This window comes from Eleutherodactylus coqui, chromosome 6, assembly GCF_035609145.1.
Source record: "Eleutherodactylus coqui strain aEleCoq1 chromosome 6, aEleCoq1.hap1, whole genome shotgun sequence".
Lineage (NCBI taxonomy): Eukaryota > Metazoa > Chordata > Amphibia > Anura > Eleutherodactylidae > Eleutherodactylus > Eleutherodactylus coqui.
In genome coordinates, this window is record NC_089842.1 from 33,832,315 (window position 1) to 33,852,472 (window position 20,158).

The 20,158-nt window shown below is 47.4% G+C and overlaps 1 protein-coding gene across 1 annotated transcript in view; it reads left to right on the plus strand.

Moving 5' to 3' along the window:
- LOC136632019 (NACHT, LRR and PYD domains-containing protein 3-like) overlaps positions 1-20,158 on the plus strand; it is a 112,094-nt gene that overhangs the window by 25,888 nt on the left and 66,048 nt on the right. Inside the window, exon 4 of the mRNA XM_066606559.1 lies at positions 3,584-3,755. Coding sequence (XP_066462656.1) covers positions 3,584-3,755 — 172 coding nt within the window. The remainder of the gene's footprint in view (positions 1-3,583; positions 3,756-20,158) is intronic.

Sequence of the window (20,158 nt, forward strand, 5' to 3'; positions counted from 1 at the left end):
GGCAGTTCTCGCATATGCGCAATAGATGCGGGGTGACGCTGGGACACTGAGACACGCTCATGCACCTTTTCGAGAGGGATGTAGGTCTCGCACAGGTGCAGTAGCTCTGATGGTTACGCTGGGATGCATACATGTGGTGAGGATAATGGGTTAATCCCGGGGCAATCAGTGTATTCAGGTGCAAGAGACGTCTCTACACCCTATTAGCGTGTAGAATTGTACAGAGCGTTTTTATGAAATCATATGTTGGTGTGGTGATTTTATGTGTAGGATATTTAAACAGTGTTTGTCTTGACTCGGTCCCAGCCTCCACCAAATTCACCCAATGTGCCGTCAGGGAGATATAGTGGCCTTGCCTGCCAGTACTTGTCCACGTGTCCGCGGTTAAGTGGACCTTCCCAGTAACCGCGTTGGTGAGGGCACGTATAATGTTGCGGGAGACGTGCTGGTGTAGGGCTGGGACGGCACACCAGGAAAAATAGTGGCGACTGGGGACTGAGTAGCACGGGACCACCGCCGCAGCCATCACGTTTTTGAAAGCCTCCGTTTCCACAAGCCTATATGGCAGCATCTCCAGGCTGATTAATTTGGCAATGTGCACATTTAAAGCTTGTGCATGCGGGTGCGTGGCAGCGTGTTTGTGCTTTCGCTCTAATGCTTGTGCTAGCGACAGCTGAACGCTGCGCTGAGAGACATTGTTGGAAGGGGTCGAGGACAGTGGAGGTGAGGGTGTGGGTGCTGGCCGGAAGGCGCTCGTGCCTGTGTCCTCAGAGGGGGATTAGATCTGAGTGGCAGGTTGGGGCACAGGGGAAGAGGCAGTGGTGTGACCTGGAGGCGGTAAACGGCCTTTGTCCCACCTTGTGGGGTGCTTGGCCATTAAATGTCTGCGCATTCTGGTGGTGGTGAGGCTGATAGTGGTGGCTCCCCGGCTGATCTTGGTGCGACACAGGTTGCACACCACTGTTCGTCGGTCGTCTGCGCTCTCACTGAAAAACATCCACACATTTGAACACCTAGCCCTTTGGGAAACAGTTGGGGGATTCTTCGCTCTGGCCCTGCCTTCACCCCTTGCCACCCCACTGCCCTGTCCTCAGTAGGCTTAGCAAACCAGGTGGGGTCAGTCCCCTCATCGTCCAGCTGCTCTTCCTCCGAATCCTCTGTGCGCTCCTCCCTCGGACTTACTACCCTTACTACTACCTCACTGATAGACAGCTGTGTCTCATCATCATCATCCTCCTCACCCACTGAATGCTCTTGAGACAGTTGCTGGAAGTCCCCAGCCTCATCACCCGGACCCGGGAACTTTCCAAAGGTTGGGGATCGGTCACGACAAACTCCTCAGGTGAGAGAGGAACCATTTTTTCCTACTCAAGACAGGGATCCGAGAACAGTTCCTGGGAGTCTGCCTGCTCATCAGAATATGTCATTTTCATGGAGTGAGGAGGCTGAGAGGAAGGAGAAGCAGCAGCCAGAGGATTCAGAGTTGCAGCAGTGGACTGCATAGAATTCTGGATGGTCGATACATTGCTGGATGCATATTCTGCCATCCACGACAGGACCTGCTCACACTGCTCTGTTTGTAATAAAGATCTACCATGTGGACCCATAAATTGTGATAAGAAGCTGGGCACCCCAGAAACTGTCCTCTCTCCTAATCCCGCAGCAGCCGGCTGTGATTCACCTGGACCAGGAACTCGGCCTGTGACCACACCCTCACTTGGACCTCTGCATCCTCATCCGCGTCCACGTCCTCGACCCCTACCCCTCATCATGGTGGATTACGAATAGAGCAGGGGCCGAATAAATTACCCCACTATACAGCACTGACAACTGGGCCTTAATTTACTCCACACAGAGACTTGTAGATAGCGGAGGCTCTATGCTGTGTCTAGGAAAAAAGTAATCCGCTGTCTCGCGCTGATACCTTGGGGTAATTTACTGCTTGCAGAGACTTGTAGATTATAGAGGGTGTGTGGAGTGGGAGAAGACTGTAAAGCCAGTGGATAGTGCTGATAACTGCGGCGATCTCAACCCCACCAAGGAAAGGGTATTGTGAGACGCTCTGCACAGCGGCTGAGCTGAAATACTTTGCAGTGGCCCCGGTAATATTACCGTACTGTTTAGCGGTGAGACCGCGGTCTAATGCACTGCAAACAGAGAACGGTATAAATAATTATAGAATTATTTGCATACACTTTCACGCTGAGAGCGGTATTGTAACACAAACTCCAGCCAGAAAAAAATTATAAGGAAGGCTACAAACAGGCCTACCTGTGTAATACTGAAGCACTACAACTCCCAGCAGCCACCCAGTAAAATGCACACGGTCAGATGTAGCCCAACGAAGGAGCTTTTTTTTAAAAAAAGAATACAGGCTGTATAGTGTATATCACTTTCCCTCTAGAAGTGGCTGTGTCCGTAAGCTCTGCGTATAATTCACTGCAGAAACAGACTGGTGTAAATAATTATGGAATTATTTGCGTACACTTTCACGCTGAGAGCGGTATTGTAACGCAAACTCCAGCCAGAAAAAAATTATATGGAAGACTGCAAACAGGACTAGCTGTGTAATACTGAAGCACTACAACTCCCAGCAGCCACCCAGTAAAATGCACACGGTCAGAGGTAGCCCTAAGAAGGACCGTTGGGGTTCTTGTACACAGGATCCTACACTACCACTTTCCCTTTCTCTGCAGCACTTTTCCTATTTTCTGTATTACAAACTGCAGACTGAGAACGCTATAGCTGTAATAGGCTGCACAGCCCGAGATGAAAAAAGAAAAATTTGTGCAAAACTGCTCCCAGCCAGCCACAACAGTAATGCACATGGTCAGATGTGGCCCTAAGAAGGACTGTTGGGGTTCTTGAGGACAGGATCCTACACTAACACTTTCCCTATATCGTCAGCAGCACTTTCCCTATACTCTCCCAGTGTGTGTCTGAGGCGAGCCGCGGGCAGGACCGCTTTAAATACTCGGCGGTCACTTGATCTCGCCAGCCACTCACTGCAGAGAGGTGGGATAGGGCTGGCACGTCACAGGAGGAAGTGGTAATGCCTTCCCTGCATGTCTATTGGCTAGAAAATGGCACTAAACATGCAGGGAAGGGAAATGGAATTGACTCGAGTACCGCGTGGTGTTCGTCTCGAGTAACGAGCATCTCGAGCACCCTAATGCTCGAACGAGCATCAAGCTCGGACGAGTGTGCTCACTCATCTCTACTTGTATGATATTGGCTTGATAAAGACTGCAGCTTAGCAGGCCAAACGTTCCTGCTACATGGATTGCTGTTATATGGATTGAATAAAGAAAGCATCCTTTTTAAAGGATGCATGTTATGGATTTTATTGCACCCCAGATGCTGCTCTGATTGAAGTTGGAGTCGTACTATGGATGGATGGTCTACATCTTGGTGAGCCTGCATCATAGCCCGGGTTTACTCCTCTCCGTATGAGAAGGGATTGTTTGTTGCGCGGCTATCTGCTGGACTGTGTGTTTTACGTTATGATATTACTGTTTATTAACCCTTTGTACTATTGATCTCTGTAGAATGACCCTCATGTGTGAACCTTCTTGTGCTCTAGAAATACCAAAGTCTAGAACACGATAGAAGAACCTTGGCCCGGACTTTACTACAAGATATTTTCCATGGAAAAGCAGAAGCTGTAATAGCGCTGTGGGTCAGTCTTCATGCTCTGCGGAGGCATCATGATTCCCCCGACCTGGCAGCTGTACTGGAGGAGCTCCGTCATAGAGGTAACATTGTGTATGAGGTGTCAGTCATATAAAAGGGGTTCCCAGAACTTACACTGACCACAATATATTCTTCTTTACCTCGGACATTTACTGGTAGAGAAGGTGGTTGACTTCTTCCAGGAAAAGTGTTCTCCTTGGATAGTTTGAGTAGTGATAAATGGAACACTGGATGGATTTTCAGTTTGTTAGGGAGTTTTAAACTGAAAACAACTTGGCTTATTTTTGCAGTAATCTGAGAAGTTCCTATTAATGTCTGACCCCGCTTTGGAGATCATACATGCAATTTAAAATTTTTAGTAGACAACCAAACCTTGTCATGAACCGGAAAGGTAGGAGGAGCTTAGCCATGTTTATCCGCTGCCTTTTTATAGTTTCCCTGGACTTCTTGTAGCATCTCCAAAAGATTCTTTTGCGTTTCCTGCAATGTTATTAGTCTGTGAGTAAAAGTAGGAATAGGAGCATTAAAAGGAATGTCAGGAATAAATACTGGATATAAGCCAAAGTTAGCATAAAGTGGACTTTGAGATGTCGAGTACGGAAAAAGAATAGGGTTTTTGGGAGTATTAACATTTTATATAGAGAAATTCTCCCAAACCAGGAGTGCTCTTTTTTCTCTATTTGGTCAAAATATTTTTGAGTAGACAAAAGCAAAGGTCCTGCACAATCCTAGATAATGGATAGCATAATTGTATGTCCAGATAAGGGATTTCAGAATGCCATGGGAAAGCAAACTCTCTCTGGATGTCTGATCTTAGTTGTGTATCTACGTTGATTCCCAGAATATTTGATTTGTCTATATTCAATTTATAGTAGGATGCTTCACTAAATAACAATATGTTTTCTGACACTTTTCTCAAAGAATTTAAGGGGTCAGTCAAAGTTAGTAACACATCATTGGCAAGTAATTCAATTTTTTTGTTGTCTAAACCCATAAGGACACCCCTTATCCCTGGTGATGTCCTAATTAGTTTCGCCAGCGGTTCCATGACCATTATGAACAGTAGTGGGGAGAGAGGGCACCCCTGGCAAGTTTCATTTGTTACATTGAATGATGAAGACAGAACTTCACCCACTAGGACTCTTGCAGATGGCGAGGAGTACAAAGCTTGAATGGCCTGAAGGAACGTATTCCCCATTTCAAATTTTTTGAGAGTTGCAAATGCTAATCATCAGTGTAGACTGTCGTATGCCTTCTCGGCATCCAAAGCAAGGAGGAGAGGCGACGCCTGACTCGTTTCCAGTACCAAAATCAGATTAAAAGTCTTCCTCGTACCATCTACTGCCTGTCTCCCTTTCGCTTGCAACATCTCTTTCGGCAATGATCATCAAACATCGCATCATTAAATAGTTTGACAAGGTGAGGTGACAGATTTGGGGAATACAATTTATAATATACATTTAAAAACCCATCTGGCCCAGGAGATTTGAAATTTTTTAATCCGTTAATGACTTTCATCGCCTCTGTAATAGAGATGGGTTTATCTGATTCCTGCGCTTTAGTGCCTAGAGTGAGGAGTGCTACTTTGTCTAAAAACGTATTAATAATCATCTATTTGGGTTGTGGAGTAGAAATTTCATCTTTCAAATTGTATAGCTTGGTGTAGAACTGTTAAAATTCTTCCGCTATCTATTGGGGATAAAAAAATTAATTTAGGATCTCCTGTTTTAATTACATATGGAATTTTAGCTTTACCCGCTTTGGCTTAGTAAGGGAGGCCATAAGTTTCAACGGTTATCCATGTATGTGTAGAAATATGCCTGCCAGTATGTAGTGTCTTTATGGAAATTGTCCAGGAATATTGCCCTCCGAGAGCACCTAAGTAACATCAAGTCATCTTGTTGCCTGTTTGGAGAAGGGTTTTGCATTTCCTGCTCCAGTCCTTTTATTTTATCAAGAAGTTCATCTATGAGTTTTCTTTAATTCTTTCTATGCTGTATACTAAGTTTTATCAATCGACCACTGATCACCGCTTTATGCACATTCCATAAGGTGTCATTCCTGATCTTCGGGCTTGAGTTTAGGTCAAAGTATTATTTTAACCCCTTAACGACTGCCCCATCGGGAAACTACGTCCTCAGTAAGTGGGCTTTAATCCTAGAGAACATAGTTTTATGCATCCTCTTAGGATTAATGCCCACTTGCCTGAGGACGTGACAGCTCCATGCTGTCGGTGCCCGCAGGTAGCCGACAGTATGGAGCTGTCATCCCAGGATGCGGGCAGTCCCCCCCGGCATTGCCGATCGCAAAAAAGTAAACAAAAATGTGTAAAAAAGAAAAGATTCAGCTGCCCTGATGGATCGGATCCATCAGGGCAGCTGAAAATACTCACACGGCTTGTCCGCGGTGTCCCACAAAGACCGGGTCCTCCCGGACCCGCCGGCGGTCTTCTGCGCATGCGCGCCAGACGATGACGTCAGGCGCATGCGCAGAAGCCAGGGAGCCCCCGGCAAATTTGAAATCTCCTGGCTCCCGGCTCCTGAAGGTAGTCGGGAACCAGGAGGTGTTCGCGAAAAAGTTAAAAAGAGTTTTAAGAAAAGTCAGTTTCACCTCCCCTCATGGATCGGATCCATGAGGGGAGGTGAAAATACTCACCTAAGTCCTCCCTGATGTCCCCGGACCCGAATCCCCGTCTGCGCATGCGCGCCCGATGATTGACATCGGGCGCGTGCACAGAGGGGCTCAAGCCCCGGGAAATTTAAAATCCCTCTGCTCTTGGCTGCCATGTGTAGCCAGGAGCAGAGAGATTATACCGGGGACATGATCACTGTTATCTAATGGATAGCAGTGATCATGTAAAGTAAAAAAAAAAGTGTAAAAAGTGAAGAAAAAAAAGTGTAAAAGTAAAAAAAAAGTTTAAAAAAAGTTTTAAAAAGTTTAAAAAAAGTTATCCGCAGGTTCTATTTTACTGCGGATATCCGCAACATAGAGCCCATTGTGCTCCATGGTCGCGGATATACCCGCTGCCCATACGCAACTACATTGTGTATGGGCTGCGGGTACCCGCGTCATCGCTAAGCGACGGTGCGGGAAATGCAAACAAAAAAAAAGTACTGCGAATGACCGCCTGTGTGAGTAGGCAGTTATGCGCATTACGCGGCCGTACGCAGGGTCGCAGCCGGGCTCACAGATGGGATCCGCTGCGGGCCTTCGCAAGCGGATTCCACCTACGGCTGCGTGAGCCTGGCGTTATTCAGACCGCTACCTGTGATACGTATTTTACAAGAAGCCCCGGGAACGCTCGCCTTCCTGCAGTTCCAGGAGCACCTTGTTGAGCGTCTTCTGTGCGAGACCGCCGCACCTCATCAAGCTTACGGAGACTCACAGAGCGCCACTTTTTATACCCCATACCCGCTACTGAGGTCACAAAATACCCCCCAGAAAGCATGAGAGAAGGGGGGATACACGGTTTTATTGCCCCATGTACCCAACCAGCCTCCGTAATTACCCCTGTCTTCGGAAATACCACACAGTTTACATTATTACTTTTATCTAAGATTTGGGGAACGCCAAAAAGGGCGCGGAGTGTGTGTGTGTGTGTGGGGGGGGGGGATATTTTTAGGGAGTCAATTTTTATTCCGTACAAATGAACAATGGGGCCTGGGATTTATTATCGGCCTTGCCATGTGTCCTGTAAGTAAATTAGGGCCACAATGGGTATGTTTTTAAACACGGGACAAACAGGGGTATCCATTTTGGGGTGAACGTCTTCACTTCTATGTACACTGTACAAAAAAAAAGTTTTTAAATTGACAAAATTGCCAAAAAAATGAAAATCGTAATTTTTTCCTTCTGCTTTGCTTAGATTTATTCAAATACTGTGTGGTCAAAATATGCAATACACCCCTAGATGAATTCATTAAGGGGTCTAGTTTTTAAAATGGGGTCATTTGAGGGGGTTTTTTATCGTTTTGGACGCTCAATGGCTCTACAAGTGGGCAATGGGGCCTGGAATTTATTCCGTTGTACCTGAAATCCAACGTGTGCTCCTTCCATTATGGGCCTAGCCATGTGTCCTTTAAGTAGATTAGGGCCACAAGGGGTATGGTTCTGAACACGGGACAAACTGGGGTATCCATTTTGGGGTGAAAGTCTTCATTCCTATGTGTGCTGTACAAAAAAAACAGTTTTTAAATTGATACAACTGCCAAAAAAATGAAAATTGTAATTTTTTTCCTACAGCTTTGCTTAGATTTATTCAAAAATTGAAGGGCAAAAATACACAGTACACCCCTAGATGAATTCGTTAAGGGGTCTAGTTTTCAAAATGGGGTCACTTGTGGGGGTTCTCTTTGGTTTTGGCCGCTCAAGAGCTCTACAAAAGTGCTATGGGGCCTAAAACGCCTTCAAGGAAAATTTATGTTCCTAAACCCACCAACTACTCCTTTCATTTTGGGCCTCGTTGTGCATCCAAACATAAGATTAGGGCCACAATGGGTATGTCTCTGAACAGGGGACAAACAGGGCTATCCATTTTGGGGTGCAAGTCTTCATTCATGTGTGTGCTGTACAAAAAAAGCAGTTTTTAAAATGACAGAATTGCCAAAAAACGAAAATCACATTTTTTTCCTTTTGCTTTGCTTGAATTCATTCAAAAACTGTGGGGTCAAAATGGGCAGTACACCCCTAGATAAATTCGTCTAGTTTTCAAAATGGGGTCACTTGTGGGGATTCTCTTTGGTTTTGGCCGCTCAAGAGCTCTACAAAAGTGCTATGGGCCTAAAACGTCTTCAAGCAAAATTTACTCCTTTCATTTTGGGTCCCGTTGTGCATCCAGACATAAGATTAGGGCCACAATGGGTGTGTTTCTGAACACGGGAGAAACGGGGGTATCCATTTTCATGGGCACTATAGGAAAAAAATATGTCTTTAAAATGACATATTTGCAAATTGAATTAATTACTGAAAAAAACTGGTGGGGTCAAAATACTCATGACACCCCTCAGTGAATACATTAATGGGTGTAGTTTTTAAAATGGGGTCATTTGGGGGGGGAGTATCTATTATTCTGACACTCATGAGCCTTTGCAAACTTGGCTTGGTGCAGGAAAACAAAGTGTTCCTCAAAATGCTGAAAAGTAATGTTAAATTTGTACGTCCTATAAATGGTTAAAAAAAACACAAAAGTTTTTCAAGTGTGGATTGAGAATAAAGTAAACAGATGGAAATATATATCTAATCAAAAATTTGTACAGTATGTTTGGACATATTTGAGATATTACAGTTGAAAATGTGAAAAAATGACAATTTTTTCTAAAGTTTTCCAATATTGGTACTTTTAATAAATATATACAAATTATATCGGTCTATTTTTACAACCACAATGAAGTACAACATGTGGCGAAAAAACAATGTCAGAATTACTTGGATATGTAAAGCCTTTACAGAGTTATGCTACGTTGAATGACGCATGTCAGATTTCCAAAATTTGGCTCCGTCACTAAGGCGCAAACAGGCTTCGTCACTAAGGGGTTAAAGCTTCCTTAATTAGAGTTTGATTCCTAGGAGATGTAATTAAGGTTAAATCGGTACTCCATATTTTTGTATTATTGTGAGAAATACCTGATTTAAGCTTTAATATTATAGGTGCGTGATCTGTCCATGTGGTTAGGCCAATTTCAGATATTTGGATTAATGAGAGGGTCTATTTGTCGACTAGGAACAAGTCTATCCGCAAGAACGTTTCGTGTCGTGGGGAGTAATATGTAAATTCTTTAGACGAAGAATTAAAGCATCTAAAAGTATCATATAAATTTTCTTCATGTAGCCATGGGTTTAGTGTGGGCGAAGTTTTTGAATCTTTCCAATCTTCCTCGTTATTTTGTTCAGTAATGAAATCTGAGCTTTATTGGGGGCATACATATTTTTTAGGGTGGTCATCTGTGCATTTAAGGTACTCACTAATATGATAAATCTACCCTTCTCATCTACCACTTGTTCTTTCAGCACAAAATTTACTTTTTCTCTAAAAGCAATTAATACCCCTGCTTGCTTCTTCTCCGCACATTCCATGAATATTTAGAGAAACTTTTTATTAGTGAACTTTGGGCATGCTGTGCTTGCAAAGTGCATCTCCTGCAAGCACATCACATCTATATTTAATTCTCTTACATCCCTCCAAATCATTGCTCTTTTGAAGGGGGAGTTCAGCCCCTTAGTATTCTGTGACATAATTCTGACCGCCATAACACCTACAAAAATGTAATAATATACCCTGCCATGGAAATTTAATGACAATGTTAGCAAACTCTGTAATTATACCAAACAGTAAAAACCAGGAATTTGGCCTCATGTTTTTGTTCTTCTCAAGTGGACTTAATTGAGCATCATACCTGAAAAACAATAGAACAAAAAAACAATACCAAACAGCAGAGCAGGCATTAACATCTGTTTATTTCTGGGGGGAAAAGAAATGTTTGCCTGAATGTTTTCAGCCTTTTTAAGTTTGAAAGTCTACCAGCAACAAAGAATTATCATATTCATGAAAGGGTGGAGAGTAGTAAATATTTCAGGTGGGTGAGGGCCGAGAAGTGGGTCTAGGAGACCTTTTCTGACGTGACGGATTGGTGATTTGATACTCTTCCGATTGCAAGCTTCCCCACTTTCCATAGTTTTTTCTCCTTCTGATGGTGTTGTAATAACTAGAGATGAGCGAGCACCAAAATGCTCGGGTGCTCGTTACTCGGGACGAAATTTTCGCGATGCTCGAGGGTTCATTTCGAGTAACGAACCCCATTGAAGTCAATGGGCGACCCGAGCATTTTTGTATTTCGCCGATGCTCGCTAAGGTTTTCATGTGTGAAAATCTGGGCAATTCAAGAAAGTGATAGGAACGACACAGCAACGGATAGAGCAGGCGAGGGGCTATATGTTGGGCTGCATCTCAAGTTCACAGGTCCCACTATTAAGCCACAATAGCGGCAAGAGTGGGCCCCCCCCCTCCCAACAACTTTTACTTCTGAAAAGCCCTCATTAGTATGGCATACCTTGGCTAAGCACCACACTACCTCCAACAAAGCACAATCACTGCCTGCATGACACTCCGCTGCCACTTCTTCTGGGTTACATGCTGCCCAACCCCCCCCCCCCCCGCACGACAGTGTCCACAGCGTACACCAAATTGTCCCTGCCCAGCCTTCAGCTGCCCTCATGCCACGCCACCCTCATGTCTATTTATAAGTGCGTCTGCCACAGGAAAAGCAGGCACACACTGCAGAGGGTTGGCATGGCTAGGCAGCGACCCCCCCATAAAAGGGGCGGGCCGATAGTCCACAATGCTGTACAGAAGCAATGAGAAATCCAGTCCTGTGCCATCTCCATCTCGAGCTGCACACGTGGGCATAGCAATGGGGAACCTATGTGCCACACACTATTCATTCTGTCAAGGTGTCTGCATGCCCCAGTCAGACCGCGGTTTTTTATAAATAGTCACAGGCAGGTACAACTCCGCAATGGGAATTCCGTGTGCACCCACAGCATGGGTGGCTCCCTGGAACCCACCCGCTGTACATAAATGTATCCCATTGCAGTGCCCTGGACAGCAGAGCTAACGTCAGATGAAATGCAGGTGGGCTTCGGCCCACACTGCATGCCCCAGTCAGACTGGGGTTCTTTAGAAGTGGACACATGCAGTTACAACTCCGTGTGGACCGACAGCATGGGTGGGTGCCAGGAAGCCACCGGCGGTACATAAAAATATCCTATTGCATTGCCCAACACAGCTGAGGTAGTAATGTCGTGCTTAATGCAGGTGGGCTTCGGCCCACACTGCATGCCCCAGTCAGACTGGTAATGTGTACCTTAACAGTAACCTCGTTGGTGGTAATGTGGTGGTGACTGCGGACCTGGTAGCGCGGTTTTATGTAGTTGGTTTTCGGAATGTGGCCAGGATTAAGTGGGCCGTGGCGGGGGGATGGTGGTGGTGCTCTCTTGTTGTGTCGTTAAAGGTGAAATTCTTGGACTGCCACCAGACGGACCAATGCAAAGGTATTTGCCAAGAATGTTTTCATTGTTGGAGGAGGAGGGGGATGTTTTGGAGGCACTATGTGTCCTCTACACGTGTCCGTGGTTATATGCACCTTAACAGTAGCAGCGTTGGTGGGAAATGGCCTCGCCGCCATCATGTCTTTGTGAAGACTCTGTTTCCACACCCCAGTGACATACCATTAGCAGCGGTATAAGCAGAGCCCAGAATTATTAACATTTCAGCGGTAGCATTAGGGACAGGCCCCACTAACATATCACTAGCAGCAGTATAGGGGGAGCGCAGTCTTAGTTCCATTTCAGTAATAGTAGCACTCAAGACAGGCCCCAGTAACATTCCCATTGCAGCAGTTTAGGGAGATAACAGTCTCTTTCACATTTCAGTAGCTGCAGTATAGACAAGGCCCCAGTTACATTTATGTAGCTAAAGTGTAGGCCAACCCCACACACCTTTCTGTACCATGAGTGCAGGCGAAGAACATAGAAATTACTATGATTACACTGTAAGTGAGGGCCCAAAAAAATTGGTGTACCAACAGTACTAATGTACCTCAGAAAAAATTGGCCATACCCAACCAAAATGGCAGGTGAAACCCATTAATCGCTTTGGTTAATGTGGCTTAAGTGGTAACTAGGCCTGGAGGCAGCCCTGTTGAACGAAAAATTGGTTCAAGTTAAAGTTTCAACGCTTTCAAGAGCATTGAAACGTATAAAAATTGTTTAGAAAAATTATATGAGTGAGCCTTGTGGCCCTAAGAAAAATTGCCCGTTCGGCGTGATTACGTGAGGTTTCAGGAGGAGGAGCAGGAGGAGGAGGAGGAATATTATACACAGATTGATGAAGCAGAAATGTCCCCGTTTTGGATGGTGAGAGAGAACGATGCTTCCATCCGCGGGTGCAGCCTACGTATTGCTTAGGCATCGCTGCTGTCCGCTGGTGGAGAAGAGAAGTCTGGGGAAATCCAGGCTTTGTTCATCTTGATGAGTGTAAGCCTGTCGGCACTGTCGGTTGACAGGCGGGTACGCTTATCCGTGATGATTCCCCCAGCCACACTAAACATACTCTCTGACAAGACGCTAGCCGCAGGACAAGCAAGCACCTCCAGGCCATACAGCGCGAGTTCAGGCCACGTGTCCAGCTTCAACACCCAGTAGTTGTAGGTGGCAGAGGCGTCACCGAGGACGGTGCTGCAATCGGCTACGTACTCCCTCACCATCCTTTTACAGTGCTCCCGCCAACTCAGCCTTGACTGGGGACCGGTGACACAGTCTTACTGGGGAGCCATAAAGCTGGCAAAGGCCTTAGAGAATCTCCCCTGCCTGCACTGTACATGCTGCCTGATCTCTGCGCCTCCCCTGCTACCTAGCCCTCGGAACTGCGCCTTCTGCCACTAGCGCTGTCGGATGGGAAGTTTACAATCAGTTTGTCCACCAGCGCCCTGTGGTATAGCATCATTCTCGAACCCCTTTCCTCTTCGGGAATGAGAGTGCAAAGGCTCTCCTTATACCGTGGATCGAGCAGTGTGTACACCCAGTAATCCGTAGTGGCCAGAATGCGTGTAACGCGAGGGTCACGAGAAAGGCATCCTAACATGAAGTCAGCCATGTGTGCCAGGGTACCTGTACGCAACACATGGCTGTCCTCACTCGGAAGATCACTTTCAGGATCCTCCTCCTCCTCCTCCTCCTCCTCTGGCCATACACGCTGAAAGGATGACAGGCAAGCAGCATCTGTCCCCTCAGCAGTGGGCCAAGCTGTCTCTTCCCCCTCCTCCTCATGCTCCTCCTCCTCCTCCTCAACGCGCTGAGATATAGACATGAGGTTGCTCTGACTATCCAGCGACATACTGTCTTCCCCCGCCTCCGTTTCTGATTCCAAAGCGTCTGCCTTTATGCTTTGCAGGGAACTTCTCAAGAGGCATAGCAGAGGAATGGTGACGCTAATGATTGCAGCATCCCCGCTCACCATCTGGGTAGACTCCTCAAATTTTCCAAGGACCTGGCAGATGGCTGCCAACCAGGCCCACTCTTCTGTAAAGAATTGAGGAGGCTGACTCCCACTGCGCCGCGTAAGTTGGAGTTGGTATTCCACTATAGCTCTACGCTGCTCATAGAGTCTGGCCAACATGTGGAGCGTAGAGTTCCACTGTGTGGGCACGTCGCACAGCAGTCGGTGCACTGGCAGATTAAACCGATGTTGCAGGGTCCGCAGGGTGGCAGCGTGCGTGTGTGATTTGCGGAAATGTGCGCAGAGCTGGCGCACCTTTCCGAGCAGGTATGACAAGTGGGGGTAGCTTTTCAGAAAGCGCTGAACCACCAAATTAAAGACATGGGCCAGGCATGGCACGCGCGTGAGGCTGCAGAGCCGCCACCAGGTTACCGCCGTTGTCACACACGACCATGCCCGGTTGGAGGCTCAGCGGAGCAAGCCAGCGGTCGGTCTGCTCTGTCAGACCCTGCAGCCGTTCGTGGGCCGTGTGCCTCTTCTCTACTAAGCTGAGTAGTTTCAGCACGGCCTGCTGACGCTTGCCCACCGCTGTGCTGCCACGCCGCCTGACACCGACTGCTGGCGACATGCTGCTGCTGCTGACACATCTTGATTGCGAGACTGAGGTTGCGTAGGAGGAGGAGGAGCGTGGTTTAGTGGAGGAAGCATACACCACCGCAGATACCACCACCGAGCTGGGGCACGCAATTCGGGGGGTGGGTAGGACGTGAGCGGTCCCAGGCTCTGACTCTGTCCCAGCCTCCACTAAATTCACCCAATGTGCCGTCAGGGAGATATAGTGGCCCTGCCCGCCTGTGCTTGTCCACGTGTCTGTTGTTAAGTGGACCTTGGCAGTAACCGCGTTGGTGAGGGCGCGTACAATGTTGCATGAGACGTGGTCGTGCAGGCCTGGGACGGCACATCGGGAAAAGTAGTGGCGACTGGGAACCGAGTAGCGCGGGGCCGCCGCCGCCATCATGCTTTTGAAAGCCTCCGTTTCCACAAGCCTATACGGCAGCATCTCTAGGCTGATCAATTTTGCAATGTGCACGTTTACCGCTTGAGCGTGCGGTTGCGTGGCGGCGTACTTGCACTTGCGCTCAAACTGTGGCGCTAGCGACGTCGGGACGCTACGCTGAGAGACATTGCTGGATGGGGCCGAGGACAGCGGAGGTGAAGGTGTGGGTGCAGGCCAGGAGACGGTACTGCCTGTGTCCTCAGAGGGGGGTTGGATCTCAGTGGCAGGTTGGGGCACAGGGGGAGAGGCAGTGGTGCAAACCGGAGGCGGTGAACGGGCATCGTCCCACCTTGTGGGGTGCTTGGCCATCATATGCCTGTGCATGCTGGTGATGGTGCCTCCCCAGCTGATCTTGGCGCGACAAAGGTTGCACACCACTGTCCGTCGGTCGTCAGGCGTCTCTGTGAAAAACTGCCACACCGTAGAGCACCTTGACCTCTGCAGGGTGGCATGGCGCGAGGGGGCGCTTTGGGAACCAGTTGGTGGATTATTCGGTCTGGCCCTGCCTCTACCCCTGGCCACCGCACTGGCTCGGCCTATGCCCACACCCTGACTTGGGCCTCCGCGTCCTCGCCCGCGTCCACGTCCTATAGGCCTACCCCTACCCCTCAGCATGGTGTATTACCAGTGATTTGATTTCCCAGCCAGGAAATAAATTGGTGCAAGCCTGCTGTTAAACGTAGCTGGCTGCGTATGATTTTTGTTTAAGTTCTCCACCCAGCACGCACATACCCAGAACGCTGAGGACTGTCAGAGGCAGGCCAAATAGAATTTTTTCCCTTTTTTTTTAAAGGAAAGGCCCACTGCGTATATTCAATCAATAATAAATGTGTTGTGGCCCTGCAATGTGTCACAGAACTGCAGTGTTGCAGAGTTATTAACTACAGCAGAGCGGTGATTTCCCAGGCAGGAAATAAATTGGCGCAAGCCTGCTGTTAAACTTAGCTGGCTGCGTATGATTTTTTTTACGTTCTCCACCCAGCACACACGTACCCAGAATGCTGAGGACTGTCAGAGGCAGGCCAAATAGAATGTTTTCCCTTTTTTTTCAAGGAAAGGCCCACTGCGTATATTCAATCAATAATAAATGTGTTGTGGCCCTGCAAATGTGTCACAGAACTGCAGTGTTGCAGAGTTATTAACTACAGCAGAGCGGTGATTTCCCAGGCAGGAAATAAATTGGCGAAAGTGTGCTGTTAAACTTAGCTGGCTGCGTATGATTTTTTTTACGTTCTCCACCCAGCACACACGTACCCAGAACGCTGAGGACTGTCAGAGGCAGGCCAAATAGAATGTTTTCCCTTTTTTTTCAAGGAAAGGCCCACTGCGTATATTCAATCAATAATAAATGTGTTGTGGCCCTGCAAATGTGTCACAGAACTGCAGTGTTGCAGAGTTATTAACTACAGCAGAGCGGTGATTTCCCAGGCAGGAAATAAATTGGCGCAAGCCTGCAGGCCAAATAGAATGTTTTCCCTTTTTTTTCAAGGAAAGGCCCACTGCGTATATTCAATCAATAAAATATGTCTTCTGGCCCTGCCTACACAATTCTGTCCCTGTAGTATTACTGCAGGGCGCAATGCTCTGCACGGCCGATTTGGAAAAAAAAAATAAATGTGCAACACTGCTAACTGCAGCCTCCACACTACTGCACACTGTTAGATGTGGCCCTAAGAAGGACCGTTGGGGTTCTTGAAGCCTACACTAACTCCTAACGCTCTCCCTGCCTAACCACCACTTCTGTCCCTGTAGTATTACTGCAGGGCGCAATGCTCTGCACGGCCGATTTGGAAAAAAAAAAAAAGTGCACCACTGCAAAAGGCAGCCTCCACACTACTGCACACGGTTAGATGTGGCCCTAAGAAGGACCGTTGGGGTTCTTGAAGCCTACACTAACTCCTAACGCTCTCCCTGCCTAACCACCACTTCTGTCCCTGTAGTATTACTGCAGGGCGCAATGCTCTGCACGGCCGATTTGGAAAAAAAAAAAAAGTGCACCACTGCAAAAGGCAGCCTCCACAGTACCGCACACGGTTAGATGTGGCCCTAAGAAGGACCGTTGGGGTTCTTGAAGCCTACACTAACTCCTAACGCTCTCCCTACAGCAGCTCCGGCACCAGCAGCACTGTCCCTCAGCTATCTCACAAGGCATCTGAGGCGAGCCGCGGGAGGGGCCGACTTTTATACTCGGGTGACATCTGATCTCCCCAGCCACTCGCAGCAGGGGGGTGGTATAGGGCTGGAACATCACAGGGGGAAGTTGTAATGCCTTCCCTGTCTTTCAATTGGCCAGAAAAGCGCGCTAACGTCTCAGAGAGGAAACTGAAAGTAACCCGAACATCGCGTGGTACTCGTTACGAGTAACGAGCATCCCGAACACGCTAATATTCGCCCGAGCATCAAGCTCGGACGAGTACGTTCGCTCATCTCTAGTAATAACGTGTAGTGCATTATTTTTATGTACAAGTAATTTTGTTGGGAGGCCCCATCTATATGGAATGCAGGCCACTCTTAATGCTGTGGTTATAGGAGAAAAGGTCTTTCTCTTTTGGATTGTGAATGGTGAGAGATCTGCAAAAATGAGGCTATTGGAGTACGGGCTAGGTAGTGATTTCCTCGCCGCAAACATTAATGCGTCTTTAACATGGAAAAAATGAACTCTTGCAATTACATCTCGCGAAGTATCTGCTGACAGGAATTTCTGTTAAGGTACTCTATGTATTCTATCTATTATGCAATCCTGTTTGGTGGTGTTTGTTAAAATCATTGCCATGAGTTTGAAAAGAAAATTTTTTTTAGCTCAGACTGGCCAATATTTTCTGACACCCCTCTGAGTTTAATGTTGTTCCTCCTATTTCTGTCTTTGAGATCTGTCAGGTTGTGTTTAAGAGAAGTTACTTCTTCTCTTAGGGCATAATGAGCGTCTATTAGATTGTTATGCAAGGTTGAGAATTCCGCCCTCTTGTTTTCAATATGGTTGGTATGTTCCCCCGAGCTCTTGAAGCGAGTTATAGAATGCAGAAGAAATATGTTTTATATCATTCTGTAGAGACCTTCTCAAAGCTATAACCATATTTTTAATAAAGTCCTCTGTGGCAGGAATGCTAGATGCAGGGACATGCGTGATGTAATCTTCTTCTTCCTCAGCATGTTTTTGTAGTGAGGGAGGTGCAGAGAGCTTTGGTCTTTGTTTTTCTGGGTTCATTGAGGGAGATGAGGTTTGAGGAGGCACAGTATACATGGCTGTGGACTTTTTATAGGTTGCCTGCCCAGTGAGAGAGAAGCTGCCGGCTCATTTTCCCTATGAGATTTATCCCCCTTATGTCCTGGGCTTACATGTGTCCCCTCTCCATGTTTTTTATTAGCTTCTGCAGCTTTATCTTTTGTGCTGCTATCTGTTGCTGTCAGTAGCTGTCTGGGAGCATGTCGGCGCCATCTTAGCTGTGCGCGGAGGCACTGCTTCTACTCTCTTGACACTCACCCCTCCCTGCGTCGAGACTCTCACAGTGACTTGTGGCGGCTGCTAACCCTCTGCACTGCAGGCAACTCTCTGTCTGTGATATCAATGCCTATCTCCTATCTTCCTCGTCGCTGGCTGCTGATTCTGTGGGGGAGGACGGCTCTCTGGTACACACGGCCTCCTTCTGTCCGGTCCTCACAGGGAAGAAGTCGGAGACTCTCTGTGGTGGGACTTTGAAGACTCTCTGCTTTGGCATGCTGCTCCGTGAGTTGCGGGATCCTTCCCAGGAGTTATTAGCTGCTGCCGGCAAACTGGGATTAGTAGCTCTAGGCCCCCTGCAGATGGGTGGAAATGCTGCGGCAGAATTTCTCGCAAAAATTTCGCCCGTGGAAGCTACCATAGGATTGCATTAGAAAACGCAATCCTAGGCAGACGGCTGTGATTTGTCCGCACGAAATCACCATCCTGATCTCGGCTATCAGTCACAGCCGAGATCAGGTGGGTGAAAACAGAATGCGAAAGTATTACTTCTGCATTCCCCGAGCGATCATGTGACCGCCGGCACCCTCCTGATCTCTGTCAGAGATCAGGAGGGTGAAAGGAGAATGGCATTCTTCCCAGCTCCAAATAAATTGGAGCTGAAGAGAATGGAGGAGAAAATATAAATGGATTGGAAAGAGTTAATCCCCAAGGACGTAAAAGCATGCTCCCTGTGGGGATTCACCCTTTCCAATCCAATTTGTATCTTGGTTTTCCCAGGGGGCTTACTCTTTTTCTGCCGTTGTACAACTGCACTAAATGCTGGCTAAAGCCAGTACTGCATGAGGTGACACATTGCATAGGGTCCGACAGCAGAGAGGCTGGTAATATACAGTAAGAGAACCCCGACGGATGTCTTCCAACATTGAAGCTGTGCAGCCTTAAATCATAATGTCTTCAGAGGTCAGCCAGTGGATTGGAAAGGGTTAAAACCATGCAAGCTTTGGACGTGACAGCTCCATGCTGCTGGTTACTGGAGATAGTGGAACCTTCCCTCCCATTTACCGAATGCCAGTGATCTTATGAAAGTCAATTAAAAGTTTAAAAAAGTTAATGCAGCTGAAAGTACTCACCCCTGTGCTCTCCAATGTCTCACGGTGTTTTGGCCTTCCGGCCCCGAAAGCTCCATCTGCGCCAGACGTCATACTTCGGGCACGTGCACAGAAGGGCACGCAGCCCGGGAAAAATCTATCTGGCTCCCAACTAACATGTGTAGCCCAGAGCAGAGAGATGTCACCGGTAGCTGCTGTATGCAGTTCCCAGTCACATGTAAAAAAAAAATTTGAAAAAAAAAAAAAGCTTAAGTTTCATCTCGCCTCACGGATCAAATCTGTGAGGGGAGATGAAATTACATACCTAACGCCCCTGGATTTATCCGTGGACCTTACCCAACTTTTGCACACACGCCTGCCGCCAAAATGGCGGAAGCATGTGCAAAAGATGCAGATTGCCAGGATGATTTAAAATCTCCCTGCTCTTAGCTACCAAACATAGTCAAGAGCCTGGAGATTACACAGGGGGGCACGGTACGCAGTACCTTGTCACGTGATCGCCGTTTTCCAATAGAAAACAGTGATCATGTAAAAGTAAAAAAAGGTAGTTTCACCTCCCATTACGGATCCGATCCATGAGGGGAAGTGAAATTACTTACCTAAAGCCTCTGGCATTGTCCCCCGATGGGATGTTTATCCACGGACCTTTCCCCAACTTCGGTGCTTGCGTTTATCGGCAAAGTGTAAAATGTATTTTAAACTGCACTCTATTTCTTCTGGTGATGAGTCTCAGAGGGTAGGGCGGGTAATCTCCAGGTTGTAGGGAGATCCCCAGGCCTGGGCGTTTTCATTGCCTCCTACCTCTGAGGCTTTTTCGGCTTTGGGTCTGATATACAATGACCCCAATAGGGTATCCCTGGCGGAAG